The 23,009-nt window shown below is 42.6% G+C and overlaps 3 protein-coding genes across 4 annotated transcripts; 1 reads left to right on the forward strand and 2 right to left on the reverse strand.

The window, feature by feature from the left end:
* Positions 1–1,803: 1,803 nt before the first annotated feature.
* Positions 1,804–20,483, forward strand: RB195_009853 (uncharacterized protein; the record flags this gene model as incomplete). Of its 2 annotated transcripts, none has more annotated exons than XM_064190590.1 (4): positions 1,804–1,962; positions 12,100–12,161; positions 17,153–17,298; positions 20,419–20,483. In XM_064190590.1, 4 exons carry the CDS (start codon positions 1,804–1,806, stop codon positions 20,481–20,483), a joined length of 432 nt encoding a protein of 143 aa, XP_064048173.1. The 2 variants fall into 2 exon arrangements, with proteins under 2 accessions (XP_064048173.1, XP_064048175.1); XM_064190591.1 differs by lacking the exon at positions 1,804–1,962 and adding an exon at positions 8,538–8,564.
* RB195_009854 (uncharacterized protein) lies at positions 3,936–4,268 on the reverse strand (the record flags this gene model as incomplete). Its single annotated transcript, XM_064190592.1, has 1 exon — positions 3,936–4,268. One exon carries the CDS (start codon positions 4,266–4,268, stop codon positions 3,936–3,938), a length of 333 nt encoding a protein of 110 aa, XP_064048174.1.
* A 228-nt stretch (positions 20,484–20,711) lies between the features above and the next one.
* Positions 20,712–21,050, reverse strand: RB195_009855 (uncharacterized protein; the record flags this gene model as incomplete). Its single annotated transcript, XM_064190593.1, has 1 exon — positions 20,712–21,050. The coding sequence occupies one exon, from the start codon at positions 21,048–21,050 to the stop codon at positions 20,712–20,714; it is 339 nt and encodes a 112-aa protein (XP_064048176.1).
* Between the last annotated feature and the right edge of the window lie 1,959 nt (positions 21,051–23,009).

The raw sequence follows: 23,009 nt of genomic DNA on the forward strand, positions 1-23,009 counted from the left end.
ACAGCACGCAATGACCTAAATGTTCTGCAATTGGTTGGTTTTCCAGCATTTTACAACGGTGTAATAAAAACGTTTGGATTTAACTGTCATAAAGGCTACGAGTTGTAATATTACCATATAAAATACGTCTTTATGCATTCACGCTCTAAACTAGACTGCCGCGAATTTTCCACACTAAAAATTATTGGTTACTTACCCCTAATAAGTCTGAGAAGCCACCTCAAGTTGCTTCCAAACAGATTTCAGTGAAAATTCTGAAATTAGGCTGAGGAACTGAGATCTTGCGGATTTTAGATGAACCACATTTAGATGCTAGCACGAGAATGAAAAACGTAGCATTTTAATGGTGCGGAAATTCAGAGCACTACAGATTTGCAGAAGACAATCTTCAAACTGTTACATTCAGCACACAGATGTTGCCCAAGCTTGTGCAGTAATTTTAACAAAAGGGAAAAGACCAAAAACGTTTTTCAACGTAGAGGTTCCCCTCAATTTGTGTGGCTCATGTACCAAACATCCAAAAAATTAGGGAAACAAAAAGTTGTTCTTTAATTATTCACTACTGCACAAGTGCACATTATCAGTTCAGAATGTGCATTGTTGCGTTCAATTCAGGCTTCCTTTCCAGATTTTGAGAACTTCCCCAAATATCGATCGATGCAACAAGAGAACACCATGGAAATGTTGCGTAGAATCTAACAAACGTAAGACTTCAGCTGCAAGACTGGTTCGAGCAATTCGGGGAGCCTGTTCTGCCTTGTTGTCAGTCCCGGAGAATATGTTCACCTCCCATTTTTGTTAGGAGAATTCTAAATAACACTTTGTATATATCCGTTGGCATTTTAGAAGAATAAGTAAGGGTTTCCCTGACGACTAATCCTTCTTGTGGCCTTAAAGATCTCCTGCATGGCACGAGTACCATAAATATGAAAAAAAAATTCTCGAAAAACTGCGGAATGTCGGGAGCAGGCAACTGATATAGCAGGCTATTCTGATAGTTGCTGATCCCTTCATTCATTCCTAATATGTTCTGCGATTCTTGGAAACATTGACGTAGTCCCAAACGATGGGGTTTCTGGATTTCCGGGAGATTCTCTGTCAACGTTGACCAGCCTAACTTAGTAACATTTGGATTTCCACCGGTAGTGGGTTCTTTTTCAACCTCAACCAATATAAGTATAGAGTAAAGTATGTTTTGAGTTAAGAGATACAGTCACAGACTAAATGATAGCGAATATGATCGACCTGTTTTCCTAAACGAGTCTGGTACCGATCTGTCGCCCGTGGAGCGATGAACGGATCGGTTGGCCATGGGCGGTATCAAACCGTCTTCCAGGCAGACGTTGCGGTGACAGATTACCATTTATTACATCACAATAGCCTTTTCGCAGTCAGATATGAATACTGTATGAACTACAGGAGAGAGAGACTTAGCTCACAATCCACTCAGGAGAATATGTAAACACATGCAAAGGAAAAACAGCAACCGATGTCATTTTTGACAGTAACCACAAATCACGAACCAAATCAGTACTTGACAACTCCAACATCGTCAAAGGGTTCGAAACCACGCTTCTTCAGACTTCATATAGTTCGCTTTTCTCGCAGTATTTCTTTGGATGGCGTATAATTTGCTCAAAGGAGCATAATGACCGCGAATTTCACCGACTTCGACAACTTTTTTGCCTTCGAATTAAGTTTGTTTATACAATTAAGATCAGTATGATAAACAGTGAAATAAATTTAATTGTAGATGAGGAAGGCGTGTTTATTGTCGAATTTTCAAAGTGATTATGGAAAAGTATGGTCAGAAGGTGCCTGGACGCGCTAGCGTCTGAAGGACGTCATAGAAAAATTCCGGGTACCAACTTGCTAGATCCGTCAATAACACCATGGCCTCCTGTGACACGAGAGATTTCAGGAGGGGGAATTTATGGAATGTTTGGTTCTGAGGGTGAACAGGTTAGTGAGGAACAGATCAGAAGTTTTCGAAGTCGATTTGAGTTATTCTGCATACGTATGAGTGCTGGCACCATCCTTGCACCATAACTGTGGTCACAAGCTGTATGTGCTTGTTTTGAGCCTTTAACCGTGCTCATTTTTTATGGGCACGTTTATGTGGTTCCTACATACACACATTTCGTTAGCAAACCTAGATAACGGCACGTAACCCACATAAGGCGCCGGGGTCCTGGCAAGAACTATGTGATTTTGCAAGGGGCACATGCATCGGAACTGCAAAGGCTTACAGAATTTCCAAGGTGCTTCCGGCGATGTAGAAAAGGAAAGATGAAGAAATATCTGATTAGAAAGTAATCCAAACAAAGGTTTAGTTTCAAACTTTTTCCGGCCACTCCTTCCGAAGAATTAATGAACAAGAGATACTTGGCGCCAGCAGTTCGGCGTTGACGCACTTTTCGCTTATGGACAGATCTCATCACTTCATTCCAATCTCTAGTACGAAATGACTTACAGATGTGGACAGTCGAATTTATGGTGGCACTACCGAACAAAGAACTGCAAAGGGTAGCGTTTTGTTAGTTCATCTACCGTACGACACTTGCTAATTCGCAACATTGTGCGGCGCCTATGGGGCGCCATTAGCAGCGAATTTATGTCGATTTTGTCGATCGCTTCAGCGACAGGCCTCCTCGTGATGAGAAATGGTCCTTTTCACGGGCCGCACCGCTCGGCCTCCTCCATTCGAACGTGTTTTCCGCCGCCCCATCCTCCACGGTTTTCTACTCCTTTCCTCGTTCCTCAGCGGCAATGTTACTTTGTTGTGCATGCTCCGAACGCCTTCTACCAAGTAATCCTCTGTTTTCATCCGTTACAGTACTTTCATTCTTTGATCATTCTTCTCGTCAAATGTCGGTTTAAACGCATCAATCGTTCACCACATAGAGACCTGCGCTGCGTTCCATCTCAGGTGGCGGCTGTGCCTACTCTGGATACGGTAGTTCTATTTGTTCAATGACTGCACGTAGCAATCTTACTGGAGTTGCCTACTATGGTTCGCTGGCATTGTAAGACGCGGTGTCTTGGTGACTTTCTGATGCTCTTACAAACGATGCTGTAGACGTGATTCATTAGTCAGTCATGATAAGATCTCCGGGGCATTTACATGCAACTGATGGAGTCACTCAGATGTGAACAACAAATTCTTAGAAAAAATGAATGAGTTCGCTAAACTATTGGTTGGATTTACGTATCAAAACAAGCGACGATATGGAATAACGATAAGGAATAGTAAGAACGAAGTTAGCGCGCAAAGCGCAAGCTTGTCCAGATCGCTCAACTATCGACCGAGAAGCGAGAGACTGTGGACCAAAGCGAGAGACTGCGGACCAAAGCGAGTTTAGGACCCAAAAAGGATGGAACTGTAGTGCTATGATGAGTGAACCTTATAGAACCGTGGAATCTGCGAGAAAGACAGTACTTAATTTTTATCTTAGAGGAAAATTTTTCTACCATGACAGTGCTAAAACTTGTGCTCAGAGCAACGTATTTTTCATCTCCATGCATAACAATTCTTTCAGAGTAGGAATGTCATGATTTAGGACCTGAAAGTTTTGCCCATATGTATATGCACGAAAGAAGTATCCAGTTTTAGTAGCTTCCAAAAATAATTCTGTTTCCGGGAAAATAGTTTTTCCAAACGATCTGAACAGAAAATTTATATAGTTGTGTGATCCAAGGGTACTTATAGAAAGAGTCGTTGTTCTCCTCGATTTTCTGAGTCCTTGGAGAGATTTCTCTGACATGAGTAGTTGGATTCTCGACGGACAGAGGCGTCCGATTGTGTTTTATGTGTTGCGCTGATTTATTGTACGATCCCGCAAGTTTCATGCAACCAAGACCAGCAATAAAAAAAATTCGCCCATGTAACTCTCCTTAGTTTCCTCGCATCTATTTCAAGCGTTGCTGCACCATTTCTACGTGCGAAGAGTGGGATGGCATGGTGGGTTGTCTTTGTCCGAAGAGGCAGCATCGCTGTTGGCTGAATTATGGTCGCTCGCTTCGAGGGGTTCGGACGTCCCTTTACAGAGATGTGCGTGCACTTTCGTGAATCGCAACACTTGAAACGACGCAGTTAACGACGTTGATTTACGATCAGATGGCAGCGCAACTGGTAGGAAACGAGCGCGGCCCAGCGAACACTTCGCCCAGGAATTCTCCTGCCTCTGCAGCTCTCGCATCACCTGAGGCAACAAGCCATCAGCTACGTAGCAAAGTAAAAGATTGGTCGTGTTGACATTCGGCGCCATGTAAAACCATGCACTTTGGCCGTAGCCTTTCCCCGAACCATATGTCCGATGTTTACGCGATCAATCGTAACCGCAAGCAAACACATTCCCTTTAAACATCTTCAGTGGAACGCCTCCACGCTTCCCTCCTCAATGACACCCCGAAAGGTTAGCACGAAGACAGTCAAAGAAGGTGTTCATTCATATTTCTCGTGCGGTCTTAATTTCCGTTTCCCCGCTAGGGAGCTCTCTAGCGTCGGCAATCACTCACCGACGGAACAATGAGCCATTTTTTGCAGCTTTTTCCTTCAATCCAAGCAATATATCGTGTAGCGTCGTTGTCCTTCAGCGGCGTATAATGTTGCCAATTCAAAATGAACCGGCCTCCTCCGATTGGAGCTGCAGCAGCAGGAAAATGAAATGGCTCATAGTTTTTTGATAGCGATGCTACGGCAGAACAAAGCGTTGAGCATAAAACCGGAGATTTGTTCGGGATACACATTTCAAGGTCTCTGAGAAGCATAGGACACCAAGAAATATTCACTGCAGGCCTTTTCAAAAGAAGAGGATCGAAAGACAACCCGGGAATTTCTATACAGTCAGAAATTTTCCAGGTGACCATTAATAAGCTATGCATACTAAACACTACTAGTTTTAATCAGATTCAGTCATTTTCCTTAGGCGTTGCAGCGATCTTTCGTAGATCGTACGACGCGGCGACATCTATGTATGCTGTGATGTTGCCATGATCGTCTCCGAAGATAATTTCCGCCGTAGCATGGGGATACAGTCGGGGAGAACTGAGACGTACTCCAGTAATCGGGATCCCTTGGACTTTGCTTACCACCCAGTGTCTCAGTTTTGGTCGCCAATCTGCTGCCGCTCACTCAGCGAGAACGCAACATTAATTACGCTAGGGATATATTTTCCGTACATGCTAGCAGGAGGGTCTAGACGGTGAGGGCGCGGAAAAAATTAACGGCAGCAAGTGGAGAGTTAGTGTGGAAGTGTAGGAGACAGCGAGGGAGGAACAAGAAGAGGGTGCCATATCAGTTGAATGTGGAGATTGATTCGAGCACAGAAACGGGTATTCAACGGGGGATTCTTGTGAACCGTACGGAATGGGGAGACTCACCACGGCGGCAATGTCGTCTCCCAACTCAGACGTCGGGAACATCATCGGATACAGTTCGCTTTTAGTTTCGTTCACCTACTCTGAGAACTAGGCACTGTTCTCAGAAAATCCTTATAAATTTATATGAACTCAGTGTTCCCAGGAACGATCTCGAACTCTCCGACCACCGCGTTCACTTCACCAACGCTCTGACTGCAGACATCGAACGCGGTATTTGCCTGACACTTTTTGTGCACTTTTAGCAGTCTGCGGCCCTCCTCGTCTCCAGCGATCTTTCATCGTCCGCCACTTTTTGTGTTCTTCCGAAGCTCCGCCTTTTTATCAACATGCACTCAGTTCATGCATCCCTTCTAAACAACCACCACCCAACGATAATCTCACCTCTTCAAGTACTTTCACTTGCACTTCTGGGATCTCTGCTCCCACTCTCATACAGCTGCCATCATCCTCAGTCGCTTTCTATAGCTTTCCCTTGCAAAAATAGAATTTTCTGCTTGCACTCGCTTTCTGCACTTGTTGCCCTTTTCACTGCAAACGGAACAGGAATGCGTGCGTGCACTTGATCACTGAAACCTGCAGAATACTTTTTTATGCAACGGAGTTGCACTTCCTCCTTCTTTACTGGTTTATTTCTCCTCATTCTTTATCATTTTTCTTTCTTCTGCCGCTCCGTTACACCTAACATGCGCGAGTCCTTGTCGAGGCTTTCTGGATTCGTTGCCATGTAATATCGTTGTTGGTGGATGTATCGTTTTTCCTGCAAGGACCAGCTAAGGATTTGTCATCTTCACAGAGAGGATTCCCTTCTGCTCATGCGATAGTTGCGCATTTTGTTGAGCTCTGATTAATTATGCATGGCGCAGAACGCAGATTACAATGCGTGCTCGTTCGACGCGCCCATCCTACAGTTCAGACACTTCTGGATGAAGTATCAAAGAAAAACAGTTTCAATTGCAACTTGCAGCTTGCGAAGTGTCTCTCAGTGGTCTCCCTCTTCCTTTGATGCTTCGCCTTTAAGATTTGCTATTTCTCGACAATAGAGATCAGCAGGTCAACATGTCAGCAATATATGATGGTAACAAAAGAGTGAATCTACGAACGTGCGATATCTCTGCAATTTTCAAGTAATTTCCTCGATCACTGATGTCCTCTTCGTCCGTGACGCCACTTTTTGTCAGTATGCTTGCACTTTGTGGACTTAAAAAGCTAGTTATTCAGAAATAGCGGAGAGCCAAGCAAACAGATCTTTGTTATACACGTCTGGTTGCACTTTCCGCATACGTTTGATGTACTCAATCAGTTCTCTGTAACATCGGCGCCTAAGTAAAACCGAGAGAGAGTGGTTTTTTGCGTTTTTGTTTTTCGTGACGAAAGAAAGAGGAGAAAGAAGAAGAATGAAAAGAGGATAATGACATGATGTAGCAGGACCGAGAAACCCGCTGCACACCTACTCGCATCATTCTGGCTCATTTTTCCCGCCACAGAGCTTAATTGCTTTCGCTGCTCTTTCATCTGAATATGAGAGTAAGTGCCCAATAATTTTCCCATACCACAGGCAAAGAGTTCTGCCAGTGCGCTGACTATCACTTCTGAAAAACTGTTTCTTTGCAAAACACCGATATACTACGGTGTCCTCCATACTTTAGCATAGCAATGTTCAGCTTTAGCTGTGTTCCTGTTGATAACCTGCGTCTAAAGAGATAATTCCAAATAGATACCTCAACTTTTTACTGTGAATCGAGAAATAATTTATGTAAGTGAGTTCAACGCAAATACAAAAATTACAACGCTGGTTTGTATGGTACGGTAGTTGTAACGGTTGTTGTTTACATCGTTCCTACTTCATTGAAATCTAGTCGTTCCGGCAGTGAAGTACAAAGTGGAGCCTATGCCTTAATTCAAGAATTCACAAAACAGTAAGAAAGATCAGGAGAAAAAGTGCCAACAATTTTATTTGCCACTAGCATTTTCCAGTGGTTTCAAGGTGTACCTCAAACATTTCGAGCCATCACAGTCCCTTTTCTTCTAAGAACGCTACCGTGAAGCTTGCTTTGTGCATAGTTCTTCCCTTTCTGATGCTTTGAAATCTGTGGTAAGTTTAGAACTCTGTATGAAAATTAATGAAATGGGTTCTGCAGCGATGGTGATGTTGGGAACAAAGAATAAACCAGCGCTAAGTCCAAACATACGAAAAAAAACCTAGTGCATTACTTTGGCCGCTATTCTCAGAAGAGCACAGATTTCAAAGAACAAGTGCACTCAGATTTTCCTCTTGCTCAAAGGCGCCACGCAAAAAGCGGGACAGAGACTCACCTTCAGCAGGCTCCTGAACCAGGATCAGCATCTTGGTTGCCGCTGGCAAGGTGCCAAAGTATACGACCACCCGCAAAACACGATTAGGCACTCTTTCGGCTGCAGATGCGTACAGCAGAGTACGGTAGTTTTTCGGCGACCGTGCACAACACTAGCCTTTGTTAGGTTCGTATCTTTGTGGAAGATGTTTTCGCTATGGAACTCATTGCATCGATTGTGAGACCAGTTGTCAGCCATTATCGATCCACATTTGTCACCTTGTCGGTCTTGTGCCAGTTGCGATAATACCGTGTCTAGGTAGGTGGTAAGCGAAGGGCAGACCATAAAACTGCAAGAAGGCCCAGATAACCGAGAAAATGGCTGTCGAATGGCCGACGGGGACTCGGTGGTTGCACGTCGAATGCATTCTGCCCCAATCGGGCACTTCTACATTAACTTTACCGCGAACGCTTTTCTTCGACGAATTGCCCTGCCTTTTTCGAAGTTCTCTATTGTGACCTAAACAGAAATTTTTCCGAACGTTCTGATACTCAGTAAGAGCAGAGAAACTTGCCGTCCAGTCAGAAATAGAGGACAGTAAACGAAGGTTGCGCCTCGATCTTTCTCTAACATCCTTAAGTTACGGAAACTGCATGGAAAGTTACCGTTTCTCTGTCATGTTTGAATGCTGCTGTTGGAGTGGAGATATGGATGCTTTTTCCCCTAATCTTTTTTCGAATAATTTCTCGAAGTCACTTTGATGGTCCTTCCTCCATCCTTTTATCGCAAATCCCCTGCAGTACGGAGAAGTCATTTCAGAAACTGTCGATGACGTGTCGAGACGGCGAAGTTGACGGTTCAAGATGACAACCCCAACTTGTTCCCAGCAGGTATTTTTTCTTGTAGTTTTATATAAAACGGAAAGAGCTCAGAAATTTTCTCTGAAGAATGCATTAGAGAGCACAAAGTGCAATAAGCTCACTCGCAAGTGTTAATTGCCGCCCGCCCCCTCACGCCTCTACTCAGTCAACGAATCTAAATAGAAAGTGAATGGAAAAATGACTTGGAGACGTCTCCAAAAATTTCAAATGCGTGTCCGCTACGGTACGGTAATAGAGGAAATTAGTCTTTATTAACTTTTTCTAACAGAAAAAAATTGTGCTAAGAAGTTCTAATGATCCGTTCCTTCTGAAGATGCTAAGCCACGATACAAGATACACAGTATTATGAATGTTTTAAATGCGCTCTTTCTCTTTCTTTCTCTTTCCGTGATGGTCGAAGTCGAAGAAAAGCTTGAAAATTTATTTCACGTGCACGCATGTGCTGTGGGTTTTCTACTGATTTTTTTTTCAGATTACTGTAGCTCCTTCCTCGTAGATAAACCACTGAATTATTTTTTTCAAGCCTAACTTTTTTATAAATCTGAAAGAGGTGAATCTGTTTCTTAGACTTTCCTCATCTCTAATTACACTTGCTGAATTCCAAGGGAAAGCGACACATAGGGGCTGTGTCCTCCTGAAAACCATGTAGTTTTCCTTAAACTTCCTCTGCCAACACTGTGTTCATTAACAAAGATTATCATACATGTGTCACATCTTCTTTACGACGAAGCTGAGTGACAGCTGTTGGGAACTGTCGAGGAATGGTTGAAGATCATTTTCGTTGCCTATGCGGCTCTGATTTCTTTGCAAACCAAATCGTTCAAGAAAATCAATCATCATGAGGCGCTCTGGAAGAGATGGTTGAGCAAGGAGTTTGAAAGTCAAAATCCAGGTTCACAAATGATTTTTTCAAGCGCGTTCCAAATCAGGTGCCCTTGAACTTCCCTCTAAATATGAAATAGAAGGACTGACTTACCCTTTCAATAATTGTTCACGTAAAACGAAATCGGACAATTTCAATTCTTTTCGGACCACTGGAGGCGTAGAGGTGCCCAACCTCGAGCCCATGTAACCTTTTCCATCCAAAGAGTCTGGAGAAACAAAGCTTTTTGAGCTTTTAGAGGTTTAGGATTCGTTAGGGGAATTCGTTCGTATTCTTTGATGAGAATGTCTTCCATTTTTTGACCGTATAGATAAGGTACGGGATTGCAGCATCTTATAAAACAGTTGTGGGCGTTCGCCTCGATTCCTGTGTACATAACACGTGATCGTATTCTATACGGGACGTTATTGCAACAATTTACTGATATTTATTTTAACGCGATACAGAAATGTGTCAACATTGTTCTATTTGACGATACCGAACCAGTGAAGCTTAACGCTTCCGGAGAAATTCCATGCAAAACGTGTGCAGCAGCCACGGACCATTAACGATCAACGAGAATTTCCCCAAATACCACCTTATAAACTAGCAATTAACAGAGTATTTAGAAATTCCTGGCACAACTGGTCACATCACAGCCACTAAAACTGCAAAGATAACCAGTGCTCAGCTAGTACTGGCTGAATGTGGGTCCGCAACCACAAAGAGGAGGTGAAATTCGAGGGAGGCAAAATCACCAACGTGTTGGGGAATTTAATTTTCCCCCATCCCGTGGTAGATTCGTGCATGGTATCGATCTCCGATCAATGATGGGAGGCGTCAATTGGATTCAAAGAACTGCATAGACCATTCCGTATGGCATGGAGAGAAATGAAAAGAAAGTGAGAGGAAGAGAAAAGGAGAAACAAAGAATCGTATCGCAGTAGTTTGTTGATGATTGGAAGAAATGTAGGTGACTGGTTACGAGAGGGCCCTGGCAGCAGTGAGACAGCAAAATGTGCTTTTTTGGGTTGCCCTAATTTTAGAGATGCAAGCATTCTGAAGAATCATCGCCACATGCAAATCTTCGTCGTCTATTACTTCTCCCCGATTTCTTTGGAAAAACACGTCGGCATTCCTGAAGCAGTAATACAGAAATAGAACAATAAATATCGAGAATTGGATGGATTAGTAGCAATTAGCTAAGAAGACGTTCCAAGGTCACCGTAATAATGAACATTCGTCACTGGGAAATGATATTAGGAATGTGTCCTGGAGCTTAAATCTAAAACTACGCTACACTGGTGGTACTGGTTTGAGCTTTCGCATTTTAGGCAATGAATACCTTTGATTTTGACTTTTTTGTTTGACCAAAGAAGAGCGCAAAGGAGAAAAACTCGAAATTAAACAGAATCAATAATGAGCCAGAAAATGGAAGTTCTCAACGGTACGTAGCAAAAGTTTTACCTTCATTCATGTGCCAGCGCTGTGTGCCAACAAGTGTCGGCAAAGTTTTTTCTTTTTATCGTCAGATATTTTTAAAAACTTTCTGGACGATGAACAATGAGCTTGCTTTTGAACGCTCAGATCTTCTTTTTCGAGCGGTATCGATGAATTTATGGCCTTTTCATCAGCAATTTCTAACAAACCACTCAATATTCCGAATTCCACCTGCCTGTCCGTCGAACTGTGCAATCGAAAGGAATGAGTTTGTGTATGATAAGCTGATGGAGACATTTTGGAAATTCGCCGCCAACAAGCACTATGCGAATAATTTCGATCAGCGCAAGAGTAAGAATTTCACAGCGCAAGCAAAGGTTGCGCGATCTCACTGAAATCTTCACTGTCTCGTTAGGCGGTAGAAAAATGAAGGGCTTAGCGTTAATCAATCCTTTTAGGAAGCGCCAACGCTTTCTACTTCAGTCCAGAATTGTACGCGATCTGTTCAGTAGCGCGCGGGCGCCAACCGACGCATCAAGCCTACATGGTTGCCATAGTACGGATCTAAACTAACGACCATGCGGTCCAGTGAACTCGTAACCACTTACCACCCGTCCACTTCTCCCTGTCATGTTTTAGGAGGCAGCCGAATAAGACCACTCAGCCCCTGGTTGGTATATGAATATGCCACATTTCTATCCCTAACCCCTCCATGATTTTAGATCTCTTCAAGTCTTCTGGGCATCTTTATTTGAGAAGGTTTCTATTCTTTGAAACAAAGCAGCACATGAGAGATGTTATCGATGACAACGTATTGGTAAACAACAACAAACAGCAAAGTTTTTTTTTAGTTTTGTGTGTCTTGGAAAGATTTCCAGGAAAATTTGTGGAGCATACAGATAAGGTAACGATAACGAAGGCCAATTGTTTCACTCCGCTTCGCGCGGCCTCATGCAAACCTCTTCCTGCGACTATATAGAAAATAAGTGTTCTAGAGTTCGCAGTTTAGAGAACTTTTGAGTTTGCAAAATTATGCCTTTATTTTTTCAAAAGGAAAGAATTGTTTTGCTGTTGCCAAATAATGTAGTAATGCGAATGCCTAAACCTCGAGAATTCACCTTAAGATTATTCTCAAAGTGCTGCTGTGAGTGCTTCCGTGATGCTCTTGAAGGCAAAAAATAACTAAAAATCACTAGTTTTTTATATATTTCATGTGATCTCTAGCAAAACCAATGATTTCAGAATATCCCACTTCTCCACCTCGTCAACACAGCTGCCCAAACAAACCCTCGGCTCTCATTTCCGTGGGTATTTATACTATTATTGCTATTGCTTTAGTGTTTCTCTCTACAATCGTAATCAGCTGTAATTTTCTAAAGTACAAAATTCAAACTGGAAGCTTCTGCTCTAAATCCTTTGCAATTACTCTTCTCTTTCGATATAATTTGAAGAGCGAAAAAAAAAACAAACGTAGAGAAGCGCAAATTTGTGCTATGTAAGACAGTGTTCATTATTTTTATCGGGTCACAATCCTGGACGTACGGTGTTCTATCCAGTTCTCTCACTGAACGGAAAATGATTTGTTTCAATCGTTGTTAGTGTCGAATATCTGTGAAGAGACATATTTCGCTGACCGAGAGGGGGAACTCATCGCTTCTCTCCGTCATGTATCAGAGACGATGATAAACGGGTGCAGGTCGAGGTTGTTGTGCGTTTCGATCACTTGTTCTGTACTGGACTCCAAACAAAAACGCCAACAGAGAAGACAATATAAAAAATTTGCGACATTTAAAATGCAAATAGTTTATGATCACCGCCCACCTGAATGAAAACTACCTTAGCAATAAATGCCTCTAAGATCGAAGGCGTTCTTGTCGATCCCTCCGTTAGCATTTTCGACCACTAACACTGCGCACAAGACGCGCCAATTAGTGTTCATGTGATCCCCATAGTATGGATTCGGCAACGCTCACCGCCGAGGGGCGAGCGTGTCCTTCGCTGGTGCTGGTCGTTTCTTTGTTAACTAGATTTACGTTTTCTTGCTCTACCAACAAGGTTTAGGTAAATTTCCGAACCTCACCTTTATCAAGGGCCTAAAAATTATTCGAGGTTTTTGATGCTGTGGATGCTCCATCAAACTCCTCCTCTCTCCTTGCCTAGCCTCGGTATCGTCCTACACTAAGCAAGAACTCCAACCAAGAGAGCAAACTGACCACTCTCAGCCACGATTGGTGATCGGTGGGGAACCATCGCGTGAACTGTGCAGTATCCTTAAGTGAAGTCTGGATAGTGTTGAGGAACTGCGTGTGAAACTACCGTACAGCGCTATAGCCCACAGAGTGCTGCGAAGAGCATAAAATCGTTAGTAAACGATTAACATTCCTTTCTTTTTGGGGATTACTGACGGAAATCGAGGGTGCTTCCAACACCTTTCTAAAAGATACTTCTTCCTCGTGGGCTAATATTATGAACTTTATTTCAAACTTGTTTCTCTCTTTCTTGTTCTGAGGACTGAAATCATTTGCGAACCTTCATACCCACAATAAAATGAAAACTGAGCAGATGTTTCAACTGTTCGGAATACTACACTGTTCAAATTTTACCTACACACGTGCGTGGCTTGAACGATAAAAAATCTGATTCCTGTCTCGAAGACATTTTGGCATTTCATATGATTGACAGTTTCTTTCTAGTGAAGAGAAGCAGATATCTACTAGACAGATTTTACCAAGAAATGGATCCGAATAGGAATTTAACGCAGATAACACGTGAACGATTCCCAACGAACAGCGAAATGCCCGGCAGTTATTCGCTCACAACGTTGAATTCGGAGTCCATTAATTGTTCTCACTTCTCTAAGATTGGAAATCAAAGTAATTAATATTAATATGTACAAATAAAGTGAATATAGAGCAGGGAATAGAATTCACTTACAACGTAGAAAAGAGTTTGAAAAAATGAAGTACTTTAAATATTACAAACATAACAAGACGGAAAAAATTTCTCCCACGAAACAACCGGTAGAGCAGTTTAAGCCTCGATATTATTCTTCGATTTGCCATTTGTTATTTTTTTCCGTTCCTTGTCCATCCAGCACACGTCTTCCAAACTTTTTTCGAATGAAATAGTTGCGTGGAAGTTTTTATGTGATTCCACTAGTAGGTCGGCGCTATTTGTTGGTAAGGTTGAAAATATTGGGTCATCCTCTAAACCTCGGGGTGTTCTATTCTTGCTTGTTTTTTTTTTCAGAAACAACATTTGTAAACTCTTCTTTATTTAGATTATCCCTTTGAGATTTTCTACACTCTTTTCATCTTTCATTCGTTCAGACCTTCGATGTCCCCCTCCTGAATTCAGTTCCCGGTGACAAAAAAGTACTCCAATCCAATCCAAAAAGCGCTTGGGATGAATAAACACGATATACCAGAGGAACATTTCTTATTGTGAAAAGTGCATAAATTAATACTTCCTTCTGGGATCTAATGTGAAAAGCGTTTAACTACTCACGGTTTTGAGCAAACTCTAGCATTATTTGTGAGAAAAGAGTCATTTTACGGTGAGAGAAGCAGATTTTCGGTTCCCAAGTAATTTTCTAAGCTGCAACGCTATTTATTTTTTGTTCCAATTCTTACATTATCTCAACATTCAACAAGAAAATGAAGGAACAAAGTGGATGAAGGATTAAAATTAAAGTCTAGCAATCTTTCGATGACATGCGTAAAGTCAACAGATCCGGAGCGCTTATGATTAGGGAAGGAGAGGGGTAGCGTATTTCTTCTCGTAGTAAGGATCCAAGCAGTTCTCACTAAAAGGCTCTAGAAGAATACATTAAGTTGTGCGTATGAAGCCCATCGATGTTTCAAATAAAAGGTGCATAAAAAACGTGGCGATAACGTCGCGATATACTGTAATGACGTCAAATCTCATGCACCAGAAATTGCAAAGGAATAATTACGGATTCGTTGGACTGAAAAATCGAACCTTTTGACGTCACGTTTAGCTCATGCGTTCCTTTTCTGTATTTAGAAAGAAATATTTCTAGGGTGCTGAAAAAAACCCGAAACGTTTACGAGACTACGGTACAACGGTTCACTTCTCACCGCTAGGAGCATTAAAAAAGGGAAAATAACTGCCTTTCCCAAGTCCATTAGGTCATTGATTAGGCCCCACGAAACATTACACTCAACTTAGCCACAAGGATGACTCTCGAGGGTGATTTAGAGAAATGAATCACTCTTCTAAGATGCAATCCACTCCATTTTTATTTCGGGAATGAGAGGAATTTAACAGCAGCATAAAACGCTAAATGCTACTTTTTCTAGAATTGATAGCTACAATTTGAGAATTCTTTTTGCCCCTATTCACCATCAGTATGTTTCGCTAGCTGTAAGAGAGATATTTTTGTTCTTTAAGATGATTGTGCGAAGTATAACACCATCCATCCGTCTCAGTGAGACTCCGACAACTTATTCATTGCTACGAAGGTTACGACTACGCAAATATGATTGATCTGATATATGAATGGAACGATTTAGAACTATTTACGCACTTCACCTTATATATGTACAATGATTCACACCCGTGCAAACCAACTGTGCCGAAAAAACCGCATAGATGCTTTACCACTGACATCCACGAAGAGGAAGACGAATCTACGCATATGTTAGCGCCCTCGATTCCCCTCGGGTGATATTGGCAGAGGTAGTCGTAGAGAAGAGTTTCGATCAGCATTTAGCTCCCGTACTTGCTCGAAAACGAAGCCATCGATTCATCGGGCGCAATAAAATTCGCAACCGCCAAGTTTTTCAGTAAGCAATATAACTTTATCGTTGTGCAAAGCATCATAAATGTTTCATAACCAAACAAGCAATCTATACTTTCGAACGTTCACGCGTTTCACGGTTTGATTCCACACTACGGATTCCTTTGAGAAGGGGGATCGTGAACGTGACAATGCAAACACGGATGTGTCTCATTTGAGCAGCATCCGAGTCGGCAGCCTAAAGAAATGGCCTCGGCCGAGATCGAACGAATGTCGGTTGGAATGGGTGATTTTTTCTGAGCAATGCGTGCTACGGAATGGGCTTTCTCGGCAATATGAGCGCGCATAAATCTGCTCTAATCCGACTTTATGTTCGCCTTTGGCTGAGAGTGCAACTGCAGACTTCATTTCCACGTTTCCTCTTCCAAGTGTAGTGTTTGAATCCTACTGCATGTCTCGATGAGATGTTCGTTCCTTTGCTTCGAATGCATGCGATAGAACATCCAATCAACTCCGAAGTAGACTTTGGAAGGAGCGCTCACTCGGTTTGGACTTCTGTTTTTATTTTGATGTCAGTGCTTCCGCGATAAGAGTTTCTGATCACAGCCCTTGTCTCGTCCGAGGACAACTAGACTCTCACACCACCATTAACTACCTCCATTAATCTAATTGCACAATAGAGAAAATGATCCGCAGTGTTTTCGCGATTAGAAACGCTTCTTGCTTCTACCGTAGTCGGTTGGATCGGGACAGAAAACAGCAGCAGAAATCCTTCATCCCTTCAAATCCCACAAATGTCGGGGTTCCACCGAAGCAATTTCAAAATGTTCAGTTTTCGCAGGCGCGTAGAACAAATGTTTGAAATTAACTCTCTGACTTTTTGACGGATAGGGGTGCTGTAGCATACTACGGAATTATAATTTGTTATACGGTACTCCATGAAATGCGCCAGAAAATCGACCGTGCGCATCTAGTGAAAGCCAACGAACGTTTGCAAGTTCTGCATGATTCGTTGTCGGTGCTCGCGTCTGGTGACTCGCGCTATGATGTCAAATGTGTAATTTTCTCTGGAGTTGTATACACGAAAATCCATAGGAAATTGCTAGGGTTGCGATAACTTTCGGACAGTTATTTGACACCATCGATTTCTGAGATTCTCGGCACAAATTTCTTCGAATTGCGCAAAAAACTTCACAATCCGAGTAAAAAAATTATTTCTCGCGTATATATGGAGAAAAGTTGGCCCATGTGACTAATGAAAGTTGGAGGGGGTTCTATCGGGGCCCATGAGGCTTAACGAAGCTCAGCTTCAAATTCTCTCGGGGGCGGAGCGTTCGTTCAGACCCTTCATTTCTGCCACCGTTTGCTCGTACTAGTTACTTTTTGGCGGTTTAAGAAACACCAGGACAACCTCTTCCTTTGAATTCGAATAGAACGCTGTTTTGGAGTTTCTTCTGTAAATTTCAACTAAATGTCAGATTATATCACACTTATGCTGGAAGCAGCACACTTGACTTCATTCCATCAATTCAGGATGATGGTCCCTCCTACCGCAGTTCCACGATGGAGCAGCGGCTCAGCAGCACCAATTATGCCTTCTACTCCGAATCTTTTTCTCCAACAAATGTATGGCACCCAAATGCAGCCTCCACGACTACAGTATCCTCAACAAGTGGACTGTGAGTGTTTAGTATAGCTGAAATCTGTAAATATACCGAACATAAATGGATAAAAGGTCAGAGTCTCTGCGTATCAATCCGCTTCCGGTGCGGCAACGCGTTCGGAATCGAGGTTGAGGTTTATGAACGCGTGCCTAGCTTATACAGTGAGTGACTTGCAGGGGCCAGCCGATGCTCACGTCAGTGTTTCTGTCTTCACAAATAAATCGGGAACCAATTCTTTACAACCAAGTCGGGGATGAAAGGCTTAGTTGGTGCTAGGACGGTATCGAACCAGTTACCGTGCCGCCGTAGCAAAACCTCTCACTAACTGCGCTATCTACACCCGCGAAGAAGGTTTTTGTATTGCTCAACTTCTAGGAGACAAGAAAATGCATTATTTAATAAGTTACTGTTAATTAGTTTAATAAGTTGCGACTTCTGTCTCCGAAATTAGAACCCATTTGTAATTAAGAAATCCCAGCAAGAAATGCAACACCGCTGTCAGCTATTTATTTGCTTCTTTCCCTGCATACGTACTGTTCTTAGTGGCATGAAATAAGTCCAATTTTCAGCGATACGTTAACATTTCGTAGAGCTGTAAAAGGCGAAGACAAAACGATTGAAAAAGAAATTGGACGCAAATTAGAAGAAAATTGATGACATATAAGATGTCTAACGGGTTTAGGTAGCAGACGTATGTGAAACATAAGAAGGATACTTTCAACAGTGTGACATGACACTAACTTACCCGCCACCGCATTCAAAACGATATGCCGATGGAGGTAATAAAGTGAGATGTATTTTGAGGCAGAACGTCAATTATCATTACGAGAAGGTCCTTATTGTCTACGAAAAGGCAGGAATAGTGAAAAATACCGTAATTTAGTTAGGTGTCACGTGTATTCTCTCTTCTCTTGAGAGTGTGGACTCAGCCATTGGAATATAGCGTAATAAGTCTTCTGAATGAAGAAGGAGATCCTGGAGAAGATCCGTGCACCTCAACTCTGATAACGACATTTCAAAAGAGTCAACGTTGCTGAATGCGACTTCGACTTGTCAGCTATTCAGACGCACACCGAACTGGTCAACAATTGATGTTGCAAAAAAAATGTATCCATATTTGTTGTTTCAACATTTAAGCAAGAAATTGCCCTTAACTTGGAACGCCAAGCAAGCAGAGAGAGTAAAAAGTTTCTGCCACCATTGGAACCTCCACGCATAGTTTTGGTATTGAATTCCACGCGCAGGCACGTTGAGTACAGAACGAAAATACAGCAAGTATGGAACCGAAAACTGTAAACAAGGTAACATCTTTCTGAATGTGGGAAGCAGATCAACTACTAACAATGGACTGATCAGTTGACCCAACGAAGCTACTCTGAACACTCATGGCGTTGATTGAATGAAACCAAATAAAGTGTATAAGACGTAGAACTACGCGATGAATTCTTAACTAATAAAATTCACTTCCCGCAGTTTCATTCCGTCAATCACACAAATTCAAAGAGAGTTCGTTCAAGGGGAAACTGCCCTCTGTTCTTGATCCATCTGTTTCTCGATTTCTAAAGGACGTTCCGCACTTTCGCTTTGGTGCTTCCAAACTATCTCCTGAGTCCTACCTCATACTGATGGGAACGTAACGTAGAGAATTTCCGCGAACGTCTGAACGAATTTCATCAAAGTGGTTAGGCCAACAGAATTGGGCAAACGGGGACAGATGTCTTGACAACTGTTTTATGCTTAAAGGCATCACTCCACGAATCTGAGGTGGTACGGATTTCAGGTGGAGTATTCTTATAAGGGATCTTAGATTATTGAGAGGAGGGTGATTTCGTCCATTTTTTTCCTAATTGCCGCAAAAAACGGTCCACGGCCCGGAAGATACGACTTCAGGCGTTCTGGCGCACTATTTTCCACAGGGAGTTCGACTGGAGCGTGCCAGCCCTGTGCGGCGCCGCACCTTCCGGGACGTTTTTTATGGCAATTAGGAAGAAATGGACGTAATCACCCTCCTCTCCATAATCTACTATCCCTTATAAGAATACTCCACCTGAAATCTGCACTACCTCAGATTCGTGGGGTGATGCCTTTAACGGAGAGCCAAAAGTCTCTCTTTCCTCGATTTCGAGGACTTCATAATCATCCATAACTAATAAGAAGTGGATTGATCTGGGTATCACTTAGCCATGCACTATTCAGTGTTGGTGTCGAGTTTTTTTTCCAAGGATATCACAGTAGGAAAGAAAAAACTAGTGGAATTTGTTTAAACGATGGAACGCAAAGAGCAACTTTTCATGTCCTTTATCGCTTCGCAATAACACTTTATGATGCTGCCAACCAGTGCTCTGTGACCGCTCAAATAGCGAATAAATTTCCTAAACATAGTACAAAGAAGTGTAATACTGGAAGTTTTGTAACGTTGGTGTCATCTAGTTACTCTTTTGTCCGTCTTTTTATAACGAAACTCACATCCTGCACAAAAGCAAGTGGAAAAAACCTACTTCAAAGTCAGCGCTCATTTGACGGAGCCAATCCTGCTTGCTGGGCGACTTTCCTGGGGATGTGAGCAAGCTGAAACGTCACCCAAGCTCTATTCCTCAGCAAAGAAATGGGAAATGTTGCCCTTATATGTTGCTCTTCCCCATCCCTGGTGTTTACCGAGTGCGCTTAAAATCCCAAAATACGGCTCAGTGAAATGCTGCCTTCTTGTTCGAAAACTAGCACCACCCACACTTCTGTACCATCATAAAAAGGTTCTGAGATTTATTTCCTATTCATTTTAGAATGTAATGCATGCAGCGCTAGAGGTAACAGGCTTCACGTATGGACAACTGACCACAAATACACTCTTATTTTCGCATTTCTTTCCCTTTGCGTCCTCGCATCACGACTAATGGGACGCGAAGATGGCGAAAAAAATCACATGAGCCGTCTAGAATTGACAGCACCATCTGTATCACTTGTTCTGTCGTTGTTCTTCGATTTGCCCGAGGGGAGGAAGGCGGGGAGCAGTAATACTTCCATTTGTCACTGTTGCGCGTAGCCAGTGACATCTCTTCTGAAGAGCATCAGGTTTTCTCCAAACGATTCTGTGGAGGAAAACACCAACGGGTTAGCTGTCTTCTATAGTGCGTTCAGTATTGTGGGGAATGTTGAACACCATCGCTCAAGGCTCTGGTCCTACTATTGCCACTGAAGCGTGAATAGCCCTCCTTAGTTTATTTCCCTTGGTGAATGCGCAGCTTTTCTAATCTTCGACGAAAAAGTTGAAGTGTTAGAGAGCTCTCAATTCCCTTCTGCAATGGCAAGAAGCAATGTATTCTCCGCATCTACCTTACGACAGAACGTTCGATGACGCTCACCGCATTTTCTTCTGTTTACAATACCTCGAGTTCTCTTAAGTGTAGGTCAAAGTAGGAAGAATGATGGTGTTAAAGAGGTGAGCACGGAGCCGCTTGTTCCTGGTATTCTTCAATACTTGCCTCGACGCTCTTACATGCTTCCCAAGCAGCCTGTTTTTCGCCACCTCGCTCGAAGGTCTGATCTAGCATTTTGTCCATTTCTCTACTTAGATATGCATGGATGGAGCATTCGGATTTATCTATTCCCTGCTTTCCATCGAACTCAACCAGCATTATCATCTGCCTTGGTGACGCTAGAAGTTGTAAGAACGATGTCATCAGAGGAACAAAGCTGTCGGCCATCAACTCCGCTCCCATGTCATTCCATTTTAATCCTTCCATCCCATTTTTGAGAATGGTGCCTAACATTCCAGGTGAGATTATTTCATATATTCCTCTCGGAAGGGATGATGGTCGTATCCTACTTTTTCGGAACGGAAGAATTTCGGAACGATAGCGATATTCACCAAGTAAAACTTTTTATTGACATCGTGTCCACTTCGTTATGGTATTCTCCACCTTGCGAATTCCACGTTCATCGTAGAGAGAAAGGTTTCTGGAATTGCGAGCTTCCATGGATAATCTCAGTTTCCATAACAAACTCAGTGAGTCTCTAACCTAGCAGAAAGTATGATCTTATTCGAGAAACATCTCCAGACATCTCCTCATAGAAGTCTTCGGATCCTTTTCTTCATAGCTTGATGTCTGAGTGTGAGCGGCGCAGTTAGTCAAAGTTCAAAGTTGATCTATCTTTTTCCTCATCCTTAAATAAATAGAAGATAAAAAAGATGAGGTGCTTGTCGCTGATCAATTCCATTGCGATGTAACTTTAACGATTTCGACTTCAATTTAATTAATTAATTAGTTAATTTAATTAATTTAATTTCAACTTGACGAGTCGTCAATGGATGCGCATGCAGTTTACGCAAGTACTTCTAGGGGTAATCTATGTATGCAAATATGGTGCAAATTTATCGAATCCATGGAGGGAATTGCTTAGCCTTGGAAAGTGCTGAACCTTTAACCATACAGAGGTAGTGGTGACTCTTCCCAACGGTTGACCGTTTGACATATCCGGTTACACCCGGCTGACACTAACGCAAGTAATACGAAGTAATGTTCAACGATCCGAGCCATCATTGGGAGCGCGTTCTAGAGCTTTTGGCATTTTGAGACACATTCAGCGAAGGGTCCTCAAACGGGTGATCGCGACGCTTCTTCGAATAGAAGAGCCGAAGGAAGAGGGAGTTTAAATGAGTGAATAAGCGGGTTCCGCGCCGATTTCCCTGAGTCACGCGTAGAGAAAGGGAAATTGAGTTGTTTTTTTTTTAGCGGGATCATACAATGTATGTTCCTCAAGTCATTTTACAAGAGGAACATTCAGATGATCATGAAGATCATGAAGATCGTGAAGACCATACCCCTGCAATTAATAACTCCCACCTACTTACATTAAATGTAATTTAGGTTACAAGTATTATGGTATTCTCATTACCTCCTCCTCCTTCCCAAGAAAAAAAGAAAATTCAAGGGGCTATGCCTATAACAGCGAGTCATGCATCTGATCATCTCAGCAAATGAACTCCAGCCTCTTTTCAAATAGACAACTGTCAAATTATGTTCTCTACACGAGGAGCTTATCGCGCCCGATTACAAAGCGATGGAGTATAAAAGGGCACTATACAACATTTCGTCAAAGCTTCTCTGAGCGCTATGAAAGCAATGAATTACACCAGAAGCTGCGAAAACGTTCGTTCGCAGCAAAGAATGCCTGGCTCCCTCTGTGCCCTTTAATTCTTGACCCAGTAAAAAATGACACACAAAAATGACAAGTAATCCGTGGAGAAATCGCAACCAGAAACGCAAAATGCACGAATAAGAGCGGAATGGAAAGACCACAAGGAGTATTTCTAATGACCGGGAGCTGGTCTTCCTTGTATTTTTGCGCGGCGTCCGCAGGCTCACCGCCATTGTTCTGGATTAGTGATCACGATGACGTCATAGGGTGCACCAAACCTGCAGTTTCGCCCTGCCGGCCAGTAGAAGTTCTACATTCTCTGTTTCAATGAGTTCAAAAATGAGCATACCACGAGAAGGCTGAGCTAGATGACTTAGAAGTGGTCTGATTGCCGCGTAAGGCCAACGTTTGCGGAAATTTTTGAGATTGGGACCTCTCTGCCCGGAGAGGTTGGGAGATAGGGATTAGTGCGTAGTTCGAAGCTATCACATTAAAAATGTGCAGTTCTCCACACAGATGGAGAAGAGACTGGTCAATAACCTTCAGAATTATCCATTCGCTCAAAGATCCATAATTTATGCAAAAATACG

This window comes from Necator americanus, chromosome III (genome assembly GCF_031761385.1).
Source record: "Necator americanus strain Aroian chromosome III, whole genome shotgun sequence".
NCBI lineage: Eukaryota > Metazoa > Nematoda > Chromadorea > Rhabditida > Ancylostomatidae > Necator > Necator americanus.